Source organism: Macrobrachium nipponense, chromosome 19 (genome assembly GCF_015104395.2).
Source record: "Macrobrachium nipponense isolate FS-2020 chromosome 19, ASM1510439v2, whole genome shotgun sequence".
In the NCBI taxonomy this organism is placed as follows: domain Eukaryota; kingdom Metazoa; phylum Arthropoda; class Malacostraca; order Decapoda; family Palaemonidae; genus Macrobrachium; species Macrobrachium nipponense.
The window spans coordinates 30533536-30555976 of NC_061088.1; the positions used below are offsets into that span (position 1 = coordinate 30533536).

General features: G+C 43.3%; 1 protein-coding gene across 1 annotated transcript in view; it reads right to left on the minus strand.

The window, feature by feature from the left end:
• The window catches only part of LOC135215566 (RING-type E3 ubiquitin-protein ligase PPIL2-like), a 233628-nt gene extending 211588 nt beyond the window's left edge, over positions 1 to 22040 (minus strand). The window contains exon 1 of the mRNA XM_064250426.1: positions 21885 to 22040. Coding sequence (XP_064106496.1) covers positions 21885 to 21916 — 32 coding nt within the window. The 5' untranslated portion in view covers positions 21917 to 22040. The remainder of the gene's footprint in view (positions 1 to 21884) is intronic.
• Between the last annotated feature and the right edge of the window lie 401 nt (positions 22041 to 22441).

The following is a 22441-nucleotide window of genomic DNA, read 5'->3' on the forward strand; positions in this document are numbered from 1 at the left end:
ATGACCTTAGCATGCCATAAAATTACCTCCAAGCAGAAGCTTGCTCCATGTTTCTGATGTTTAGCACAGCCCCATTGGCAAGGTCAGGTTAGTAGGGTGAGGTATGGTTCAGTTAGGCCACAGCACTCTAGGAATGGTTAGGTTTTTCATCAGTGGAACATTTGTCGGTCGATCTCAACTGGCCCCAATTTTCAAAGTAGGCATAGCCTATTTTAATAGGTAGTAGCCATAGATATATAGAAGATTATTGAGATTTTATGTTTTAAAATGTGTAAAACATTTACATTGAATGGTTTATAATGAAAATATATCTAAAAAATAATTGTATTTCCCAGGAAATTCCTGGATTATTTTCTAACTGTCATGAAATCCCAAGATACAAAATTGGGCTCAAACTGGAAAACCTAATTGTGACCTAACCTAAGATGAGCTTGTTTCACTTCTCATCTCAACCAATGGTACAGACTAGTGAATATTGGCTGTTAGGTATCAGGCTGATGAACCTAGGCTACTAATAATATTATTATATATCATGCCATTGAATGAAGCTCATATGGGATGGCAGCGTTGGAGATGACAATTATTTTACTATACTGTTGTCATACTTTATTGTGTGTCAGTTTGACCCATGAATAAAGAACAATAATAATTAGTTCTTCCTCTAGAGAGTACAACAGTACTGTAAATTTATGGTGGAAAGAAGGGCACATAACGTCAACAAATTGGTCCACTATGTTGCTCAAGTGTATACAAACTACAGCAGACAGAATTAAAATTTTCATTTCTACACATAATAGTACACATTGTCATTGGTAAATGCTGCAAAGATAATTTACCAATCTTTAAAAACTACTTAGAAAATAACCATTATGTAGGTAGTTGTCATATCTACAAAACTTTATGGATTTACTGTAGAAGAAATATACCTGCAAGATTAAATATTTTTATTTCTGCATAAAGTACATATTGTATATACGTACAGGTACTCCTCATTTACCAACATACAGTAGTACCTCGAGATACGAAAGCCAATACGAAAAATTTAACGGCTCTACATACGAAAAGTTTTCAAGATACAAAAGGTTTCTGTAAAGTCCGAGACTCGCCCGAACCACCGATAACAATTTTGAAACTCGCGCGCCGCCAACTTAGTAGACTCGCCACCATCCTCCTGCTCTCCCATTGGTTCCTGATGCTAGTCGCAGCTGAGATCCTTCTCTCCTATTGGCCAGCGTCCCTCCCATCATGCATCTATGTATGTGGTGGCATGCCTCGGCCACTTGGTACCAGTATCGTTATAGTACGCACGAGGTATTCGTTTCGGGATTGTCAACTGTTTCTGAATCTACTAGTCAGAGTTGACATTGTGATGGTGTTTGTGTCATGTGTATTTAAAAAAAAAAATTCTCATATCTTTTCACAGAAAATGGAAAAAGATGAGCACCTCTTGAGTGACGACATATATGATATGATTGCCAAGATCTCTCTCGTGGGATAAGTGACCAAGATCTCTCACATGGGATAAGTGATCAAGGTCTCTCTCATGGGATAACTGGAAACTTTGCAAGGTTGGTAGAATCTCCACTCCCTGCTGAACAGAGGGTGTTGGCCAATCATTTACAACAAGCATACCAGTATAATCAAGGAACTTCAGTTTATGTTGAAGGTCAGCAGCCGAACATTCAGTACCCAAATCAGTTGCAGAGAGAGCATTTGGTTGAACAGGGTTTTGATGGACACCAGGGCCAACAGTCATGAGGTGCAACAATTAGTAGATAATTATCAAGACGGGCAGCCGTTAATGAACACTACGCGTTTATAGAAAAAAAAGACACCCCGAAAAGGCTCACACAGGTCATATGCTTGCGCAGTTCAATGACGTTTGCCCGAGTCGTTTCGGGAACATTGTGAAAAGTAGGCAGAAGCAATCTTCCTTGGATTGTTATTTTTTAAAGAGGCCTTTAGCATTAGCAGGAGTAAGCAAAAAGGAAGAACCAAGTGATAAAAAACAGAAAGTTGAAAGTGGTGATGAAGTTGAAATTCTGTAGAAAAAAAAAAACATGTGTAAGGTAAAAAAAAAAAAAAGTAAAAAAAAAAAAAGTTTAAAAAAAAAAAATTTAAAATAAAAAAAAGAAAAAAGTTTTTAATTTTAGTTTTTTTTAAGTTAAGTGTTACAGTTTCGTAAATTTTAGTTTAGTTTTCCTTAAATTTTTTTATGTGTTTCGTAAAGTTAAGTGTACGTATGTATCTGCTGTTTGTCCTCCTCCTCCTATGCCGCCACTTTCGGAGATAGCCTCACTCGAAAGATAAGCTTCCACATTTTACGTACAGTATTTCTTGTATACCATGTACACTAATACACTTTATTTACAGGTTAATTTGCATTTCTTTATTAAGTTAGGTATTGAATGGTCCAAATTGTTGTAGTATTTCATTGTTTATAGGTCATTTTAACTTTATTATGAAATTTTTACCTGGGGTGTTTTTTGGGGGGCTTGGAACGGAATAGCCATTTTACATGTAAAATGTGGTCCAAGATACAAAAACCTCATGATACAAAGGGCGCCTCGGAACGGATTAATTTCGTATCTCGAGGTACCACTGTACTCGTTTTACAACAACTCGGAGTTACGACAACAACATGAAGAGGGAAGAAAACCATAAAATGAAAATAAAAACATTGCCAACGGTGGCCAAGAGAAAGGCTATTCAGTGCCAATGATCTAGCCTAGCATAGGTTCTGAAAGCCTTAAAATCTAAGGCTAAAACAATAAATAAAGCTTTAATATACTTTGTAAAGAAAAGCTATACAGTTGACCCTCTTAAAGTCAGCATTCTATGGTCTGGGAACTCCCCTGGCTGGCTTGATTCAGCCGCCATTAGTGCGGCCGAATGGGTGGCGCCATGTTTGTTTAAAACTTCAAGGCAGCAAAAATTATGCCATATCTCCTTGTTTTAGTGAGAATAATTCTTAGTGATAAAAATAAAATATGTGATGTCAAATATGTTATTGTTATAATACAATTAAGTTTGTTCATACTTACCTGGCAGATATATATATAGCTGTTTTCGGACGTCCGACAGAATTTCAAAATTCGCGGCACACTAGTGGGCGGTCAGGTGTACCGTACCCATTCCCGCCGCGTGGAGGCGGATATCAGGAACCATTTTCCCATTTTTTTTTCTATTCATATTTATTCATGGCCCTTGCTCCTCCTGAGGGGAGGAGGGTGGGCACTCTAAATTATATATATCTGCCAGGTAAAGTATGCAACAAACTTAATTGTATTATAACAATAAAACCTTTTTGTTCATGAACTTACCTGTCAGATATATAGATAGCTGAATCCACCTTCGGATGGTGGGTAGAGACAGACTAGATTTTTTAGGAAATTAAAATAAAAGATTAACTTATTGCTTCCTTACCTGATAGCAAAGTAGACTATGTGATTACTGTCACCTAAGCCTGCTTATGCTTTATCACAGTTGCCAGCCAGGTTTTGACCTGTAGTGCTGGGTGCTCTCTTGATGCTCTGTCAACGGGGACGTGACCACAATGCGACAAGACCATCTAGCCAAACATATGGCAGTAACACAGCAACCGACCACCACCTGACCAACTAACCAAAAAACCCTGATATTAACACTATGGAATGGGAGATTTTCACAGAATCTCACCCATCACCAAAAACACAATAAACTAACCTAACTAAGCTAAGGGATAAGGGAGAGAGCTACCTTCAGGCCCCCAAAACTGTGTCTTGCCGAAATGTAAGGTCCCAAAGAAACTACAGTTCTCTGTAAATCGTTCTCAACATCCCGGAGGTATGTGAGGCGAATACGGAATTGCTCCTCCGAAGGTGCTATCAAGAATATCCTCTGATAGACATGTTCCTTTGGAAGGCAAGAGAGGTGGCTAGCTACGGCTCTGACCTCGTGAGCTTTCACTTTTAAAGAGGCTCATATCAGTCCCTTCTGGCAAGCAAAATGAATGAGGCCCACCCCCCTCCCTTTAAGTGACCTCCCTCAATAAGAAGAAAAGCAACAGCATTCTTCGACAACGGCAAATCTGGTCTCTTCAACCGAGCACCAGAGATTACCTGAGGGGACCTCTTATCTCTCTAGTCCTATTCCACATAGAACTTGAGAGCCCTGACAGGGCACAGGGCTCTCTCTGGTTCTTGACCCACGAGACTCGATATTCCTTTGATTTCAAAGCTCTTTGGCCAAGGATTAGACGGTTCTCGTTCTTAGCCAGAAGAAAGGGGTTTCACGAGCAGACAGCGCTGTCTCCCTTGAAACCCACTAGGCTACTGAACGCTTGGATTTTTCACTAACTCTCTTCGCCGTCGCCAGAGAAGCTAGGAAAAAGCGTTTTTCCTCGTTAAGTCCTTAGAGAGCTTCATGGAGAGGCTCAAAGGGACTTAGCATCAGATGTTTCAACACCACATCTAAATTCCATAGGGCGGTCTTGCTTGTGGAATTTTTGGTGGGTTTCGAACGAACCTTAAGAGATCGTGCAGATTCCTTATTGTCGGAGAGGTCCATTCCTCTGTGGCCGAAAAACGGCAGACACATACTCCTATAACCCTTGATTGTAGGAACTGCCAATTTTTTTGCACATTTCTTAGATAGAGTAAGAAATCTGCTATCTGATTTCACAGAGGTCGTGGAAGAGAAATTCCTTCCTTCTTGCACCATGCCCTGAAGGAGGACCAATTAGACTGGTAGACAGCTCTTGAAGAGGCTCTTCGAGCATTAGCGATTGCATCTCGCAGCTGCCCTTTGAAAAGCCTCTCGCTCTGGCCAACTTTTTTCGATAGTCTGAACGCAGTCAGGGCCAGAGCGGAGAGGGTTTTGGTGAAACCTTTTGAAGTGAGGCTGTCTGAGTAGATCTCTCCTCCAGGGCAACGTTCTTGGGAAGTCCACAAGGAACGTCATGACCTCTGTGAACCACTCTCTTGCTGGCCACATTGGGGCAATCAGAGTCAACCTTGTCCCTTCTGACGCTGCGAACTTCTTCATTAACGTCCCCCATGAATCTTGAATGGGGGAAAGGCGTAAAGATCCAGGTCTGTCCAGTTCCAGAGCAAGCGTCCACTGCAATTGCCCTGGGTCCCCAGAACCGCCGGGGAGCAATACAGAGGAAGCCTCTTCGTCCTTGATGTAGCGAACAGGTCTACTAGAAGGACGTCCCCCACAATCTCCATACTTTGACAGACTTCCTGTGCAAGGTCCATTCTGTTGGTAGAATCTGATTTCGGGCGGCTGAGAAGGTCCGCCCCCTGACATTCTGAACCCCTGCCACGAATCTTGTCAGGATCTTGATGCGCCTTGCGTCTGCCCATAGCAAACTTCCTTCGCCGGAGAAAAAGGGATCTGGAGCGAGTCCCTCCCTGATTCTTTAGATACGCAAGGGCTGTGGGACTGTCCCGAGTTGACTTGAACAACCTTGCTTGACAAGTCTTTCTTCGAAGAACTGCAGCGACAGGATATCGCTGCATTCCTTTACATTGATGTGCCAGGCTACCTGTTTCCCTCTCATCCCAGAGCCTGACACTTCTTCCCCCCCTAGTGTTTTTGCTCCCCCGAGCCGGAAATGGAAGCGTCTGAGAACAACACTAGGTCGGGGCTCAGAAGATTTAAGGAGAGGCCCTCTCGTTAACTTCTGAAGAAGTCCGAGCCACCATCTTAAGTGTACTTTTACTTTCGTTGGAGATCCTTAGGATCGCATTCAGGTCCGCTTTCCGACTCCATTTCTTCCGCAAGGAAGAATTTGAAGAGGCCTGAGGTGCAGTCTTCCCAGCGGACAAACTTTTTCTAGCAGAGGAAATGGTGCCCAGCAGACTCATCCAACTCCCCTCCCAACCGACCAAAGCTTCTCTCTCTAGGAAGGCTGCGACTTTTCTCTAAACCCCAGTCGCTGACGTTCCTGGGATGGAAACGCCCGAAAAGCCACTGAATCCATCTGAATCCCCAGATACACAATGGACTGTGTCGGGTCAGATGCGACTTTTCGGTGTTGCCACAAAAGACCCAGAGACTTTGCTAGGCTAGCGTAAACTGAAGTCCTTCAGACACTTCTGCCTCGACGACGCTCTGATCAGCCAATCGTCGAGGTAGAGGGATATCCTGATTCTGACGAATGGAGCCACTTCGCTACATTCCTCATAATCATTGTGAAAACCATCGGGGCCGTGCTGAGACCGAAACAAAGGGCTCTGAACTGCCAAACCCTGTTGTCCAAGACGAATCTCAGGTACTTCCTTGAAAGAGGGTGGGCTGGGGACCGTGGAAGTACGCGTCCTGCAGGTCCTAGAGACACCATCCAGTCGCCAGGTCTCAATGCTTCCCAGCACCGACTGAGGCTTTCTCCATTTTGAACTTTATCTTTGTTTTCTACAAAAGATTGAGCCTGCTCACATCCAGGACCGGGGGCGCCAAACCTGACGACTGCTTCGCACTAGGAAAATCCTGTTGTGAAGCCCCCGGTGACTCTAAGGTCCAAGACTTGTTCCACGCTCTTTTTTCGACCATCTGGTCTAAGAGATCGAAAAGAACACTTTTCTTCTCTCCCTGATAGGATGGAGAGAGGTCTCTGGGAGTTGATGTCAAGGAGGAGGATGTGAAAGGGGATCTTGTACCCCCGCTCTACTATCTTGAGGGTCCAAGGATCCGCCCCTCTCTGCCTCCAAGCCTCCGCAAAGAATTCCAGTCTGGCCCCGACTGGTGTCTGAAGGACGAGGATCTTCATTTGCTGTTTTTTTAGGTTTGAATGAAGCTCTCCTCTCGAAAACCCTCTCCCTCGAGGAGCTGCTCTCGAGGGGGGGTGCCCCGCGAAAGGGTTTGACTCTTTCTTCGGGGTTTGCTGAATGTCGAAGTGGAAGGAACCGCTGGACGTCTTGAAGACTGAACCAAGAGGTCCTGGGTCGCCTTTTCTTGCAAACTCTGTGCAAGATCCTTTACCATAGCCTGGGGGAAGAGATGGGTCCGAAAGAGGGCGCAAAGAGCAATTCCGCTTTCTGAGCGGGAGATACCGACTTAGCAGTAAATTTGCACAGCATGCTCTTTTTCTTCAGGAAGGAGTTCCAAAATTCGAAACTTAGCTCCTCCGAACCATCCCTGACGGCCTTGTCCATACATGACAACACGCTGGACAGCTCCCCCAGACTGAGGAGAATCAGACTCCTAGACTGAGGTCCCCAAAACTCCAGACACCAATCTAGGAAATCAAACACATTAAGGGTACGAAGTAGTCCTTCAAGTGGTGGTCAGTCTCCACCCGGTATCCAGGACACCTTAGCAGAGACGCTAGAGACTCCTCTGGGCGTCCACTAACTGGAGAAGTCACCCCCAAAGCGGACGAATTGGGACCTTTATTCCCCACATCCTCCTTGGTCTCATACCAAACTCCTCCTTTCCCGGCGAGTCTAGAGGGTGGATGGGCGAAAGTGGTCTTGCCCTGATCCTTCCTTCTGGACATAAAGTCTTGAAGTTTCTTAAACGCCCTCTTGGTCGACAGCGATGTCTTCATTTCGACGAATTCAGGTCTTTACGTCTTGGAAGACGAAAGTTGAGAGGGAGGACCGACCTGGGGCTGTCGGCTGGAACTTCTCCCCGAAGGCTGAACGTACAGCCTACAAAACCTTGTAGTCCGAGACAGCTGAAGCTACCGCGGTTCTTCTTCTACGAACTCCCTGGACTACTAAGTTTCCCCTTCCTCCCTAAGAGAACTGGAGAACGCCCATCAGGAGAGGGAGTACGTCCCGCAGTCTCAATCCTGAACAAAGACTTCCGTTGGTTGGAAGTATCCGCTACAGGTACGGAGCGGCCTTACGTTGATCTTTAGAGGTACGGACATTCTTGCGAAGAGGAGCGTCCTTAGAAGAACCACGTGAACTGTCTTAACAGAAACGTCCCCTACGAAAGGAAGCGCGAGCTTCCTGACGAGCGGCGGGGCCAAAAGCGTCCTGCTTAGCCAAGCGAAGCGTCCTGCTTTGCAGTCTCAAAAGCGTCCTGCTTCGCTCGAAAAAAAGCGTCCTGCTTCGCTCGAAAAGTGTCCTGGCTTCACACGGCGAGCGTCCTGCGGAGCGTCCTCAAGGCGTCCTGTCTATACTAAAGCGTCCTGCTTCGCGCGCCGAGCGTCCTGCCGAGCGTCCTTAAAAGTGTCTTGGAAAGAGAGCTCAAAGCGTCCTGTCTAGAACGCCGAGCGTCCTGCCGAGCGTCCTCAAACCGCTACCTCCGAGAGCGCAAAGCGTCCTGCTTCGAACGCCGAGTGTCTTGACGAGCGTCCTCTCCTGAGAGAGTAAAAGATCTGCTAGGAGAACGAACGTTGACGATCCGGAGGCGGAGAGAGAGACACGAGCGAGAGATAGAATGAGCCGCTTCGTCCTCTTGACGGGGCAGCCGAACGTCCTTCCTACGCTTAGGCTCGACTGCTGCTGGGCAAGTCCTCTGAGCCATCAGCGACGTAATCTGGTCCTGAAGGGACACAAGATATCCTTCGTAGGTGACGAAGGAGGGCAAAAGAATTGGGCAGGACTGAGACCTTGCGAGAATGCCGAGGGGCGAGGGGACGCCTCCTTCCTTCTAGCAGGTACAGCTATCTGCCTCTCAGGTGAACACAGCCTGTGCGTGGAAACGAACGTCCTCATCAGTAGAAAGCCTTCCTCTCTTCTGCGGAGGAAGGCGTCATAAGCGTCCTCTGACCGAAAGAGGAGACATAGACGTGAGCGTCCTCAAAGCGAAAGGGTTTTCCTTTTTCAACGGACGGACGCAGTCTCTCCGAAGCGCTCCACCCCTTTGCGCGGGGAGGACGCTTCGAGGACGAAAAGCAATCTTTCAGGATACGCGCTCGTGCGCGCTCCTTGGCAGCCTGGGATTTTAGCAACAAGGCCTGCCGAAGGGACGCCAGATCGTGGGGAGCCCCCGTAACCCTCTTGCGCTTTCGAAACACCCACTCCCTGAGTCCTGGGAGTCCGATAGAGGTCTAGGCCTAGAGGCATTATGGGGCCCGATCTTGGAACGCCCCCAACCCCCCTCCCAACACTAGGGGCACTAACTCTAACTTTACAGGCCGGTTTCTAGGGCCAATACTTTAGATTCGAGAGCACGAATAGACTCTAGAATCAGAGAAAGGGTGTTACCTTCTCCAGACACAGCACTGGGCCCGAAGGCAACAAAAACAGGATTTAGGTTGGGCAAAATCTACTGGTGTTAGAGGGAGGAGAAATGTTACTATCCTTACCTTTAGTAGAGCTGCCCTTGGAGGAAGACCTCCTGACTCTATCGCGCTCCAATTTAAACGTCGATAGGTCTCATACATCCTCCATTTATCATCATCCTCCAAATCCTTACATTCATTGCACCGATCATCAACCACGGCAAACATGCCCCCTGCAATCCATACAAACTGTGAGGGATCAACTGAAGGTTTAAGAAGCCTCACCTTACATTCACTCCTCACACACTCTGAAACTTCCCGAACTTGATCCCAGACATCATGTATCCAGAAAGCCAATCCAAATCAAAAAACCATCCACTATTACGCGTGCCAATCCAACAATCCAGAAGTCGATATCCAGATAATATTAAGCGAGATAATGAAAAAATCCTAGACGGAGGTACTGTAAACAGATGTTTGCAGCACCGGCGACAGAAAAAATATGAATAGAAAATGGGAATGGTTCCTGATATCCGCCTCCCAGCGGCGGGAATGGGTACTACCACCTGACCGCCCCACTACGTGTGCCGCGAATTTTGAAATTCTGTCGGACGTCAGAAATACAGCTATATATATATCTGACAGGTAAGTTTCATGAACAAAATGTTTTTTACATTAACTTGAAAATAAATATATTTTTTAAATATTCCACTTGAGAAGTTTCTACCAAGTCACACCTTTTAATCAAAACAATGAGATATTTGGCATGTACGAATTCCTTACTCTTAGTATGCTTGAAAGACTTATATACATGTAAAACAGTTTGATCATTTTTTATACAACTGTATTTACATACGTATTCAATACTATGTCACCCATGAGATCAGATGATACGAGAGATAAGAAGTGCAAGCGTAAATCTTTATCAATGCTAGAAAATGCTTATCCCATTAGCGAATAGTTTAGTATTCACTTTTGCTTTGTTTACATTTTGACAGGAACATTCAAATGCCCTGTGATCGCCGAAATGCATTCATTATTTTTTTCATCTCACTACCTTCCACAATAAAAATAAATCACGAAGAAACTAATAGCAATAATTATGAAATACCAAATTTTGAATATGAAAGTCACTGCTAAATAATATGCAGATTCTGAGAAGAGTTTAGCAAGGTATAGTACGTACTGTATTGATTTACTAGTAGGCTAACTCGGGAATGTAGGCTAAATGTGTTAATTAAAGTAGTACACTATTTCAAAGAAAATTATACATTATGAAGTTAAAATATATGAGTAATAAAATGATAAAAAGCATTGTCAGAACTTTGCCAATTAGTAGGCTATGTCGGAAACTAGTTCTGTGTATATGTGACTGAAAATTAATGCTATTAGTCGAAATAAAGAGAATAATGCGTTTAACGATGAAATCATTCAACGACGTGGTTGCTGGAATGGAACCCTGTTATTAAATGAGGAGTACCTGTATTAAATGGTGCATAAATCATTTAACAGTCTTGACGGACAACCGAAAAAATGATATTGTTATGTTACAATAAAGTTTCATACATACTTACCTGGCAGATATATACATAGCTAAGACTCCGTCCCGCGACCCTCGACAGAAATTCAAATTTCGCGCCACTCGCTACAGTAGGTCAGGTGATCTACCTGCCTGCCCTGGGTGGCAGGACTAGGAAACCATCCCCGTTTTCTATCATATTTTCTCTCTTCCACCTGTCTCTGCGGGGAGGCTGGGTGGGTGGGCCTTTAATTGTATATATCTGCCAGGTAGTATGTATGAACTTTATTGTAACATAACAATATCATTTTCAATACAATCAACTTACCTGTCAGATATATACATAGCTGATTGGTCACCCTTCGGTGGAGGGTAAGAGACAGCTACTATATGGAATAGACAGTAAACAACATATGGTGTTGTAGGGTATAAAATAAAACCTTGGGTTCCTACCTGATAGGTGGTAGACTTCGTGGGTGTTTGCCCAGTAGTCTGCATCACCTCAAGAAACTTTAGCGAAGATATGTGATCTATGGCCAAGAGTTCTTGTGGGTCTGCCGATGGGGTCTTACCCACTTACTCAGCAGAGCCTAAAAGGACTTTTGTCAATGGGTGCTGATCCACTTATATGACAATAACACCTTATGAAAGAGCACAACAACCATCCCGACCACCTGATCCTAACCCATATGGTTTAGAACAATAAGGATTGTTACGAGTTATCCCCGAACTCGTCACAACAACCGTAACTCAAAAACCACTACGCACACATACATAATTTTTTCAAAAAAAAATTTTTACTCAACTAATTGGATATGACAAGAATTCTCTTTATGAACAACATAGACGGCCGCCCGTGCGACCTGAAATCCTCCATTGTTCGAAGAGAGTTCTCGACCATATCCAAACAGAAGAACAGTATATACATTTAAGATTGGTGTCGGCTCCGTACCCAGAATCGTATCTGCCGATACGATAGGACCTAGAGAAAAGCACTTCTCATACGTCACAAAACACGCACTCTTTCAAGTATGAGATGCAAATACTGAGTTGCATCTCCATATGTCGTATCTATAATGTTTTTTAAGCGACATATTCTTATAAAAACGAAGAGACGTCGCAACCCGCTCTTACTTCATGAGCTTTTACTCTCAGTAGTTGTATTGTTCGTCAGGACAGACCTTGATGAGCGTCCGTAATGACTTTTCTTACAAAGAACGCTAGAGCATTCTTGGACATCAGTCTTGTGGGTCTTTTAACCGCGCACCAAAGACCTTGTCTAGAGCCTCCCAACTGACGCTTCCTCTGAGATAGAAAACTTCAGAGCTCTAACAGGGCATAGAGACCTCTCTGCTTCTCTGCCTACGAGACTCGACATTCCTTTGACTTCGAATGACCTAGGCCAGGGATTCGTGGGATTCTCATTTTTCGCTAAAACAGGGTCTTAAACGAGCAAATAGCCGAGTCTCCCTTGAATCCTACTTATCCTGCAGAGCTTGTAACTCACTAATTTCCTTTTTGCCGTCGCTAAAGATAAAGAAATAGGCATTTTCTAGTTATGTCTCTAAATGATGCCAGATGTGGAGGCTCGAATCTATCCGAAGACAGATATTTGAGGACTACGTCCAAGTTCCAGTTCGGGAGGGTACTGGTTCCTTAGACTTTGAAGTCTCAAAAGATCTTATAGATCGTGGAGATCTTTGTTTTTAGCCAGATCTAATCCTCTGTTCCTGAATACCGCCGAGAGCATACTTCTGTATCCCTTTATTGTGGATACGGCTAGATGGAGATTTTTTACTCTCAGGAATAGCAAGAATCAGCAATTTTCCGCTATAGAGGTAGAGAGGAGGGGACAACTTCTTGGCTCTACACCACCTTCTAAGACCTCCCACTTCGACTGGTATAAACTTTCGTAGTGGGAGGTTCTGCGAGCTCTCGCGATCGCTGCTTGCCACTTCGCGAGAAAAGCCTCTCGCTCTGACAAGTCTTTCGATAGTCGAAAGGCAGGTCAGAGCGAGAGCGGGGAGGTTTTGATGGTACCGAATCTTGAAGTGTGGTTGTTTGAGAAGATCCGTCCTTCCTGGTAGGGATCTTGGAAAGTCTACGATCCACTCTACCACCTCCGTGAACCCATTCCTGGGCCGGCCAAAAGGGGGCTATTAATGTCATCCTCGTCTCTTTTGACGCCACAAACTTTTTCATTACTAACCCCAGGATTTTGAATGGGGGAAAAGCGTAAACGTCCACTCGATGATCGAGACAGTTTAGCAGAAGGCGTCTACCATAATCGCTCTTGGATCTTCCACGACCGAGCAAACACTGGGAGCCTTTTTGAAATGTATGTTGCGAAGAGATCCCCATGAGGAGTTTTTCCCCACAGAGACCAAGAGATCGAGACACACTTCCTCGTGCAGAGTCCATTCTGTATAAGGACCTGGTTCCTCCTGCTGAGCCGTCCGCCCTCCACATTCCTTACTCCCTGTACGAACCTTGTCAGCAGGGAGATGTTCCTGGGGTGAGACGTCCAAAAGTAATAGTCTCTCGTGAGTTCGTAAAGGAACCGGAGTGTGTCCCTCCCTGTTTTCCGAATGTAGGCAAGTGCGGTGGTGTTTTGTCCACGTTTACTTGCACTACCTTGTCTCTCACCAGAGGTTCTAGGCTCTTCAAGGCCAGGTGTACGGTGAGCGCTCTTTGCAGTTTATGTGCCAGGACACCTGTGCTGGTTCCCAGGTGCCTGAAACACTTCCTCTGAGCCTAATGTCGCTCCCCAACCCCAAGTTCCCGTCCGACGCGTCGGAGAACAAAACACTAGGTCTGGGTTCTGTGTTCTTAGAGAGGATCCCTTTGTTCTCTTCCAGAGGTAGCAACCACCACTGTAGGTGTGCCTTTATCTCCACTGGAATGGGAAAAACGTCCGACAGTTGTCCGTTTTCCAGCTCCAAGACCTTCTTGAGGAAGAATTGAAGTGGACGGATATGAAGTCTTCCTAGAGGGAAGAGAATTGTTCCAGCGAGGAAAGCGTCCCCAGAAGGCTCAAACCATTCCCTCGCTGACGTTTTGTTGCTTCTCTAAGAAGAGAGATTATTATCCTCAACCTTTTGCGGTTCTCTCTTGCGAAGGAAAAACTCGAAAACCCGAGAATCCCTCCGAATCCCCAATAGACTAGGTCTTGTCTGGGGGTCAGCTGAGATTCTCGAGGTTCAAGCAATCAACGCCTTGGTCAATCCAGAGTTTAACTTTTAGGTCCTCCAAGCACTGTCTCTCTCCGATCTGGCCCTGATGAGCCAGTCGTCTAGATACATAGAGACATTCCGGATTCCTTTGAGATGAAGAAATCTCGCCACAATTCCTCATCAGGCTTGTGAAGACCTGAGGAGCTGTGGACAGGCCGAAACACAAGGCTCTGAACTGAAAGATCCTTCCCCCCGTCATGAAACGGAGGTACTTCTTCGACGAGGTGGATCGGGACGTGAAAATAGGCGTCCTGGAGATCTAGAGACACCATCCAATCTCCTTGTCGTAATGACGCTAGGACTGAAGCAGAAGTCTCCATGGAGAACTTCTCCTTCTGAACAAATTTGTTCAGAGAGCTGACGTCTAGTACTGGTCTCCAGCCTCCCGAGGCTTTCGCCACTAGAAAAAGGCGATTGTAAAACCCCGGGAGTTTTGATCCAGTACTAGTTCTATTGCACTCTTGTCCCACATTTGTTCCACCATCGATCGAAGAGGTATCCCTCAGCACAGGGTCCTTGTACTTGGCTGATAATTCCCTTGGTATTAACGTTAGGGGCGGAGTATTCAGGAAAGGGATACATATCCCTTCCTTATGATATTCAATGAAGACGCGTCTGCGTCTATCAGTGTCCGCGGCCTCCACGAATCCCAGGAGCCTGGCACCTACTGGTGCTTGGAGGAGAAATGTTTCATTTTCCCTTTTTAAAGGGACGAAAGGCGGACCTACCTCTCTTCTCTGGAGCCTTCCTTCTTGCGGGAGGTCTGGAGATCGGACCACCTCGAAAGGGCTGCATAGAAGTGCTAGGTTCTTTCTTGTCAGAAACTAAAGCAGGTTTCTTCTTCCTAGCCGACTGCGTCAAGAAGATCCTGCGTCGCCTTCCTCAGTTAAAGAGTGAGCCACGTCCTTCACTAACTGAGAAGGGAACAAATAGTCAGACAGAGGTGCATACAGTAGAGCTGCCCTCTGAGCATGCGAGACTGCCTTTGTTAAGAAGGCGCCATACACCGTCCTTTTCTTTAAAAGACCTGCTCCAAATAATGAAGAGACTTCAAAAGATCCATCCTGTACCGCTTTGTCGATGCAAGACAAAATGCATAACAGGGCTTCAGGTCGATTCCCTCTGAATCATGAGCTTTCCCCCCCACTTGGACATCACCCCAAGGGACCAATCCAAGAAGTTTTGAAGACTCTCATACATGGAAGAGTCCCTTGAGGAGATGATCCAGTTCTGAAATACTCCATGTAATTCGAGCAGAATTGAGACTTGGACGCCTTGAAGCGTCAACTAACGTCGAAAAAATCTGCCTCTGTTGTAGAAGGGAGAGCGATACCCATATTCTCCCCCGTCTTGTACCATATGCCTCTTTTCCCGCACTAACTTGCTGGAGGCATGCAAAATACTGTCCTGACTAAGTCTTTCTTCGACTTCATCCAGGAGTCTAAGGCGTGTAAGCCCGCTTCATCGAGATGGTGGGCTTCATCTTCAGAAAAGACGAGGGCTTCTTCGCCTTCGCACTAGAAAAGAGCGAGCGTGGGAGAAGGAGGAGCAGCTGGAGTCACTCGTCTCCGTATTCCTCAAGAAGCAGGGTAGTCACACCTTATAGTTGGACAAGCCCTCTCTTTCCATGATCGTCATCATCCGAGTTTTCCTCCAACTCGGGATATATCTGAGTTTCCGTTCTCCTTTCTGAACTTTCCTCTTCTGGAGGAGACAAACTCCTGATAGGAGAGGGGCTAAGGGAATGAAACTCTTTCCTTTTTCCCGTTTTGATAGACTTGGAAGGCGTCACAACCTGCGGCTTCTCTTGCACTGTAGAAGACGTCTTGTATGACGCTTCCCGCTCTCCGAGCGTCATGTATGACGTCTCTTGTTGACGTCTTGATGGACGCTTCGCGTCTGGAAGACGCTCCGCTCTCTAAGGGCGTCCTACTCGGCGTCACAATCTTGGACGGAGCGTCACGTCTCGATCCGCTTGAAATGACGCTTCACTTCTAAAAAGACGTCTTTCGTTTTTCTTGTCTTACAACACTCTCGTCCGCCCCCGTTCTAGTTTTCGAACTCGAAGCTCCTGCCAGACGTTTAGCAGCTTCACATCTGTCTGACGCTTCTCTTCGAGCAGGTGAGAGAGGACGAGACTTCTTAATTGGAAGCGTCACGTCCTTCCGACGGGGCGCTAAAACTCCCACAAGAGATGACAGTTGTTCCTGAACCGCCATAATTATCTTTCTTGACGCTTCTCCCACGTCTAGTGCATGACGCCTCTCGTCATCACTAGGGAAGAGCATGATGGGGTACTTCCTCATAAGCGTCAGGTGACGCTGACGCCACCTTCGCCTTCTTAATAGCAGACGGGCGTCATCCGAGAAGCGCTCTGGGCTCGAATCAATGTCTTGCTTCATATGACGCTTCAGCGGTCTCGATAAGTTCGACTCCTTCCACCCTCGTTTAGGTGAGGGAGAGGGAGAGGACGAGAAACACTCGCGAAGGACGCTTTTCCTATAGCGCCCTTGAGCTGGCTGCCATGAAGCAGAGCTAGCTGAAGGTGGGACGTCTGACCGTTGGGGATTCCCCACGACCTCCTTAAGGTAGTTTCTTTCGACTTTCCTTCTCCTCTGGGCATGGGAGCTTGGAAGAGGTCCAGCCTGGGAGCGCCGCAGGGACGATCAAACGCCCCCACACACATGATAGGAACTCACTTCACTAAAATGTTCACTATCACTAGCCTTACCTTTCGAGTCAGCCATCTTGGACTTCATGTCTCTAATAGTCGCTTTCAGATTGGCGATTTCCGATGCCGAATCCGAAAAAACACTCTGAGAATGAGATCTATAGGGAGAATCTACATCAGTAGGGTTAGAATTATCCGTGAAAGGCTCAATAGGCCTTGAACTCACACCTTTCAGTCGTCTAACTCTATCCCTCTCTAACTTCTTCAAATAAGAAGTCAAAGTCTTCCACTCTTCTGCATTCAAACCCTCGCATTCCTTACAAGTGTTAATAGCAGAACACTGACCCCCCTACATTTACGGCATACAGTGTGAGGATCAACCGAAGCTTTCGGTATCCTCACCCGCAGCCTACATTCACACACATTCTCACACTCACATTAGAATCAGACATACTGAGAAAATCCAAAAGAGTTATTCCAAAAACAGTCCACAGTAGCGAATGCCAAAACACGATCCAAATACGTCACCAAAAAGCCGAAAAACGTTGATCAAAGGTTGAAAAATGAATCTAAGTCAGGAGGTAATAACAACAATGTTGATACCACCGGCGACAGAGAAAATATGATAGAAAACGGGGATGGTTCCTAGTCCTGCCACCCAGGGCAGGCCAGGGTTAGATCACCCTGGGACCTACCTTGTAGCGAGTGGCGCGAAATTTGAATTTTCAGTCGGGGACGACGGAGTCTTAGCTATGTATATATCTGACAGGTAAGTTGATTGTATGAAAACATGCTTTAAAGAGTTCAGGGTTTCCCATTTAGATTATATGGGTTATGCCGCTGTTTACATAAGATTCATCGCATAAACATGGCGCCAGACAGTGCATGTCACAAACTGGTTTGGCTACTGCTATATACGCTGTCCAATCTCTCCTTTCTACTACATCTATGGTAGTAGCTATCTAGTACATAGCCTACTAGCATAGCTATCTTGGCCCAGCCTGTAAGGATTAGCTAAGACAATTTGGGAACAAAGCAAAAATGTGTTCCTAGCTATAGGGTAAACAACCGCAGTCGATCCATCGTCATCGCGTGGCTCGGCCTTATTCACTCGATATTTAATTGGTGAAACAAGAATACAACTACATCTTTAAGCATACCATTCAAAAGATTGAAGTTTTGTCAACATAATGTGATATATGAAAGCACCATATAAACTAAAATAAGCATGTGAGGTCTTTGTAAAATATGTTTTCAAGGCAGTTTTGAAATCCAATATGGTGGCAACATCGTGATTGCCGTTCGTAACCACAGACAATCCACCATCTTTTCCAGCTTTCCCAGCACTCATTTGAGCAATGTTAGCGTATATATGTAACGTTTATTGATCTTACTCAAGATTGCAGTTGTAATCAATCAGCACAATAAAACATTTTGTTGCCTCTTTTAGTGAGAGTATGAACATTTTTATTCCCGGGGTCATGGTTTGAACTGAAATTCGTTTTTACCTTGTAATTGGTGGTTTCATTTTTATTGCCATCACAACTGAAACTCCACAGTACTTATTTGATTGTAATTATACACATTTTGGTCTTAATTCACTACAAATTGCACTTGAACTACGCTGCGGTTCCTGGTTCTTAACCCTCTTACGCCGAAGCCCTAAAAATCAAAACCTCTCCTGTATGCCGGCGCCGGTTTGGAGTGAGCGGCGGAACCGGAAAAATAATTTTTTTTTTTTCAAAAAATTCACAGCGCGCTTATTGTTTTTTGAAAGATTAAGAGTTCATTTTTGGCTCATTTTTTTTTCATTGCCTGAAGTTTAGTATGCAATCATCAGAAATGAAAAATAATATCATTATCATATGTAAATAATGCGATATATGGTAACGAAAAAAAAAAATTCATAGATAATTGTATTCAAATCACGATGTGCAAAAAACGGTCAAAGCTAACGAGTTACTTTTTTTTTTGTTATTGTACACTAAATTGCAATCCTTTTGATATATATACATAGTTAAAACAATAAAAAGCAACACCGGAAAAATATTATCACAAAATGATGTACGAATTCGTTAACGCACGACGTAAAAAAATGTTATTTTCAAAAATTCACCGTAATTCTAAATAATGTTCTAGAGACTTCCAATTTGTTTCAAAATTATGACAAATGATTGAATATTACGATACTGTAAGAGTTTAGATTAGAATTGCAGATTTCGACCATTCCGGACGAGTTAAATTTGACCGAATGTCGAAATTTTTAATATATATATGCACATATTTCAAAGATGGAAAAAAGCTACAACCTTCCAATTATTTTTTATTGCATTCTTCATGAAATTGCGCACATTTTGATATATGAACTCTATAAAAAGGCGAATATGAAAAGGTGCAAATATTAGTATAATGCGATGTTACGTATTTCGGAGACTTGCGGCTGCGAATCGGCGCGCGGAGTGAAGGTAAATATATTTTTCAAAAATTCACCATAAATCACAATATTGTTTTAGAGACTTCAAATTTGTTTTCAAAATGAAGAAAATGACGGAGTATTACTAGGGCCGTAAGAGTTTTAGCTTACAATTGCGTTTTTCAACTATTTCGGTTAGAGTCAAATTTGACCGAACGTGGTTTTTTTTCTATTTATCGTGATTTATATGCAAATATTTTCGAAAAAAAGAGAAAAGCTACAACCTTCAATCATTTTTAGTTGTATTCTACATGAAATTGGCGCACATTTTCATATATAAAACTTTATGTAACAGCTAATTTTAAATGTGCAAACATTTCGACAATCGCACAAAAAAATTCTGATTTTTTCGGAAGAGTTACCGCGCAAACGTAATGTTTTTTTTTTTTTCATAAATTCACCATAATCGAATATTGTGCTAGAGACTTCCAATTTGTTTGCAAAATGAAGGTAATGATTGAATATTACTAGAATATAAGAGTTTTTAGCTTACAATTGCGTTTTTTCGACCATTTTGGTAGAGTCAAAGTTGACCAGAAAGTTGAAAGTTTTTTGCACTTAACGTTATTTATATGAAAATATTTCAAAACTGATAAAGCTACAACCATGGTTGTTTTTTTGTTGTATTGTGCATGAAATTGCGCACATTTCCATATATAAAACTTTATGTAACGGCAATTTAAAAGGGTGCAAACATGAGGACAATCGCACGAAAAAATTTATCGGAAGAGTTATCGCACGAACGTAAGGAAAAAGTTTTTTCATAAATTCACCATAAATCGAAATATTGTGCTAGAGACGTCCAATTGTTGCAAAATGAAGGCAAATGATTGAATATTACTATAATATAAGAATTTTAGCTTACAATTGCGTTTCTCGACCATTTCTGTAGAGTCAAAGTTGACCGAAGGTTGAAATTTTTGCACTTATCGTTATTTATATGAAAATATTTCAAAATTGATAAAAGCTACAATCATGAGTATTTTTTTGTTGTATTTTACATGAAATTGCGCACATTTTCATATGTAATACTTCATGTAAAGGATAATTTAAAATGGTGCAAAAATTATGTCAAAGTGACGAATAAAAATTCCGAGTGTGTCACTGATACTTTTTAGTGCGATAAGAAAGAAACTTCGCGCTTGCGCGCCTGCGTAGCGATTGTAAACAAAACAACGCCTTGATCCGTGAACTCCCCAGTCATCCCCCCAAGGCGCGTGATACAAAAGTTTTCGGCTGGTAGGCCTATAAGTATTTTTCCGCGAATTTTTAAAAAAACTTTTTTGAGCCGACGTATGATACGTCCAATCGGCATACGGGAGACATTTTGACTCGACGTTTAATACGTCCAATCGGCGTAAGAGGGTTAAGCACTCACTCCACAAACACAGTTACGGGCAGCACACGAGTACACGGTTTATGAGGTGCAAAGCTTTATTCACTTAATTGTTTACTTTACTCATTATTTAATTTAACTTTACTTTGTTACTTCAAAATGTTTATTTAATTCATATCTATTATCCCTTTTTTGCAACTAAAGTAACCCCTAAAAATTACAGATATTTCTGAAGTACTTATGAGCAGATGACGGCAAAAATGATTCATCGTTATCAATCTAGTGGAGCTTCACACATATGCCGATGGATTTACAAACTGTTTCCATGAATTCTATTTGTCATAGTAATACAGTAATGATAAAATTGCTTATCATTACTGCATTACTCTGACAAATACTAGGTATGACAAATTGTTTACTTTACTCATTATTTAGTTTAACTTCACTTTGTTACTTCAAAATGTTTATTTAATTCATGTCTATTATCCCTTTTTTGCAACCAAAAAATTACAGTTATTTCTGAAGTGCAAGTAAATGACGGCAAAAACTCATCGTTGCCAATCTAGTGGAGCTTCACACATACGCTGATGCATTTACAAATGGTTTCCATGAATTCTAGTTGTCATAGTAATGCAGTAATGATAAAATTGCTGTAATAGGTATGTATATATTTCTCCAGTTTTGTGTGAGTCTTATACCCAGTTTCGAGGATAAACGATTGAAGAGCGTAAAACGCCACAAAGAATGCCGTAGTTCCCTTGAATAAGTACGAATAAGTGCTGGTTAGAGGTTGGGGTTACGATTGTTGTGATGAAAGTGCCCCAGCTTCTATGGGTACAAGTGGTGTGCGGATTTAGCACAGGAAATGGGAAGTTTGTTGACACAAGCGACTCCGCAAACATCGAGATGGCGTCAATCTTCGAAACATTTGGAGTTGTAAGTAAAAACTTCTAAAGCGTTTTGGGGTTGTGGGCACTGCGTTGGCCACCCTTTTCATTACCCGCTGTTTAAATCTTAAAATATGGCCTTAATTTCTAACTTTGGAGAAAATATTTAGCTACTTCGAAAGGAGAGTAAAGGTCTTGAGCGCCTGTTATCACCACCAACAACTCATGACTGATGACCATCTCCTGTGTCAGGACATGTTAAAAGTACATTTTCGGAAGGTGGCCTAGCTGTGGTAGTCGGTGAGTTGGCCAGTCCACTCGGTTGTTTACCCGATTTGACTTTCTTGCTTTGGTCTGTTACTGTCACCAATATCTTTAACGTCACCATAAAGGAACTGCATACAATAGGATATTTACCCGACAGAACACAAGTATCCTGCCTACTAGGCTACCCTATCTTGGGTACCTTCCCAAGGCCTAGGAATCGGCGGCCCCATAGCGGCTAGGCTAGTAGCCTAGGTAATTTCAAGGGAAGGCCACTGGCTTTACCTTCATACCTAAATGTACTTTACTACAAGTAACTAACAAAGATGTTAACTTACATTTTATCCTTTTGATGTTGACGTTTACCCATTTTGACGATGTTCTGTAGGCTTATCCACTTGTAAACAGTAAACTAGTCTAACCCAAGACAGTACGTAAGTAAAGAACTAATGAAGTAAGGAAGTGTTGTTTGTCAACACACATTCGGTGTTCGAATGTCTTCAACGAGTCATAATTCAATAGATATTATATTATTGTATCATAATATTTTATAGTCTCATATCAAAATTACTGAACGAATTTACTAAAGTTTTACTTTTAAATCTAACTAAAATTTGTAATATAATTTTTAATATACAACATAATGTACCATAAAAAGAAAAATTATTGACTTGTTCGAACATACTATACATGAGCACGGTGACTAAAGGACAGTAAAGGTATCTATAACGGCTCCAAAATCAACGCCACGGAAAAATAGAACTGCATTGAACGTTATTCTGCAAGACTTCTTGTCATCACAGGTTTCACATAAATATAATTCTATGTGAGGGGATTTTCATAATTATTCTCTTCAACTGGATTGTTTTAGAACTTCAGAACCAGGTTTGCTGGA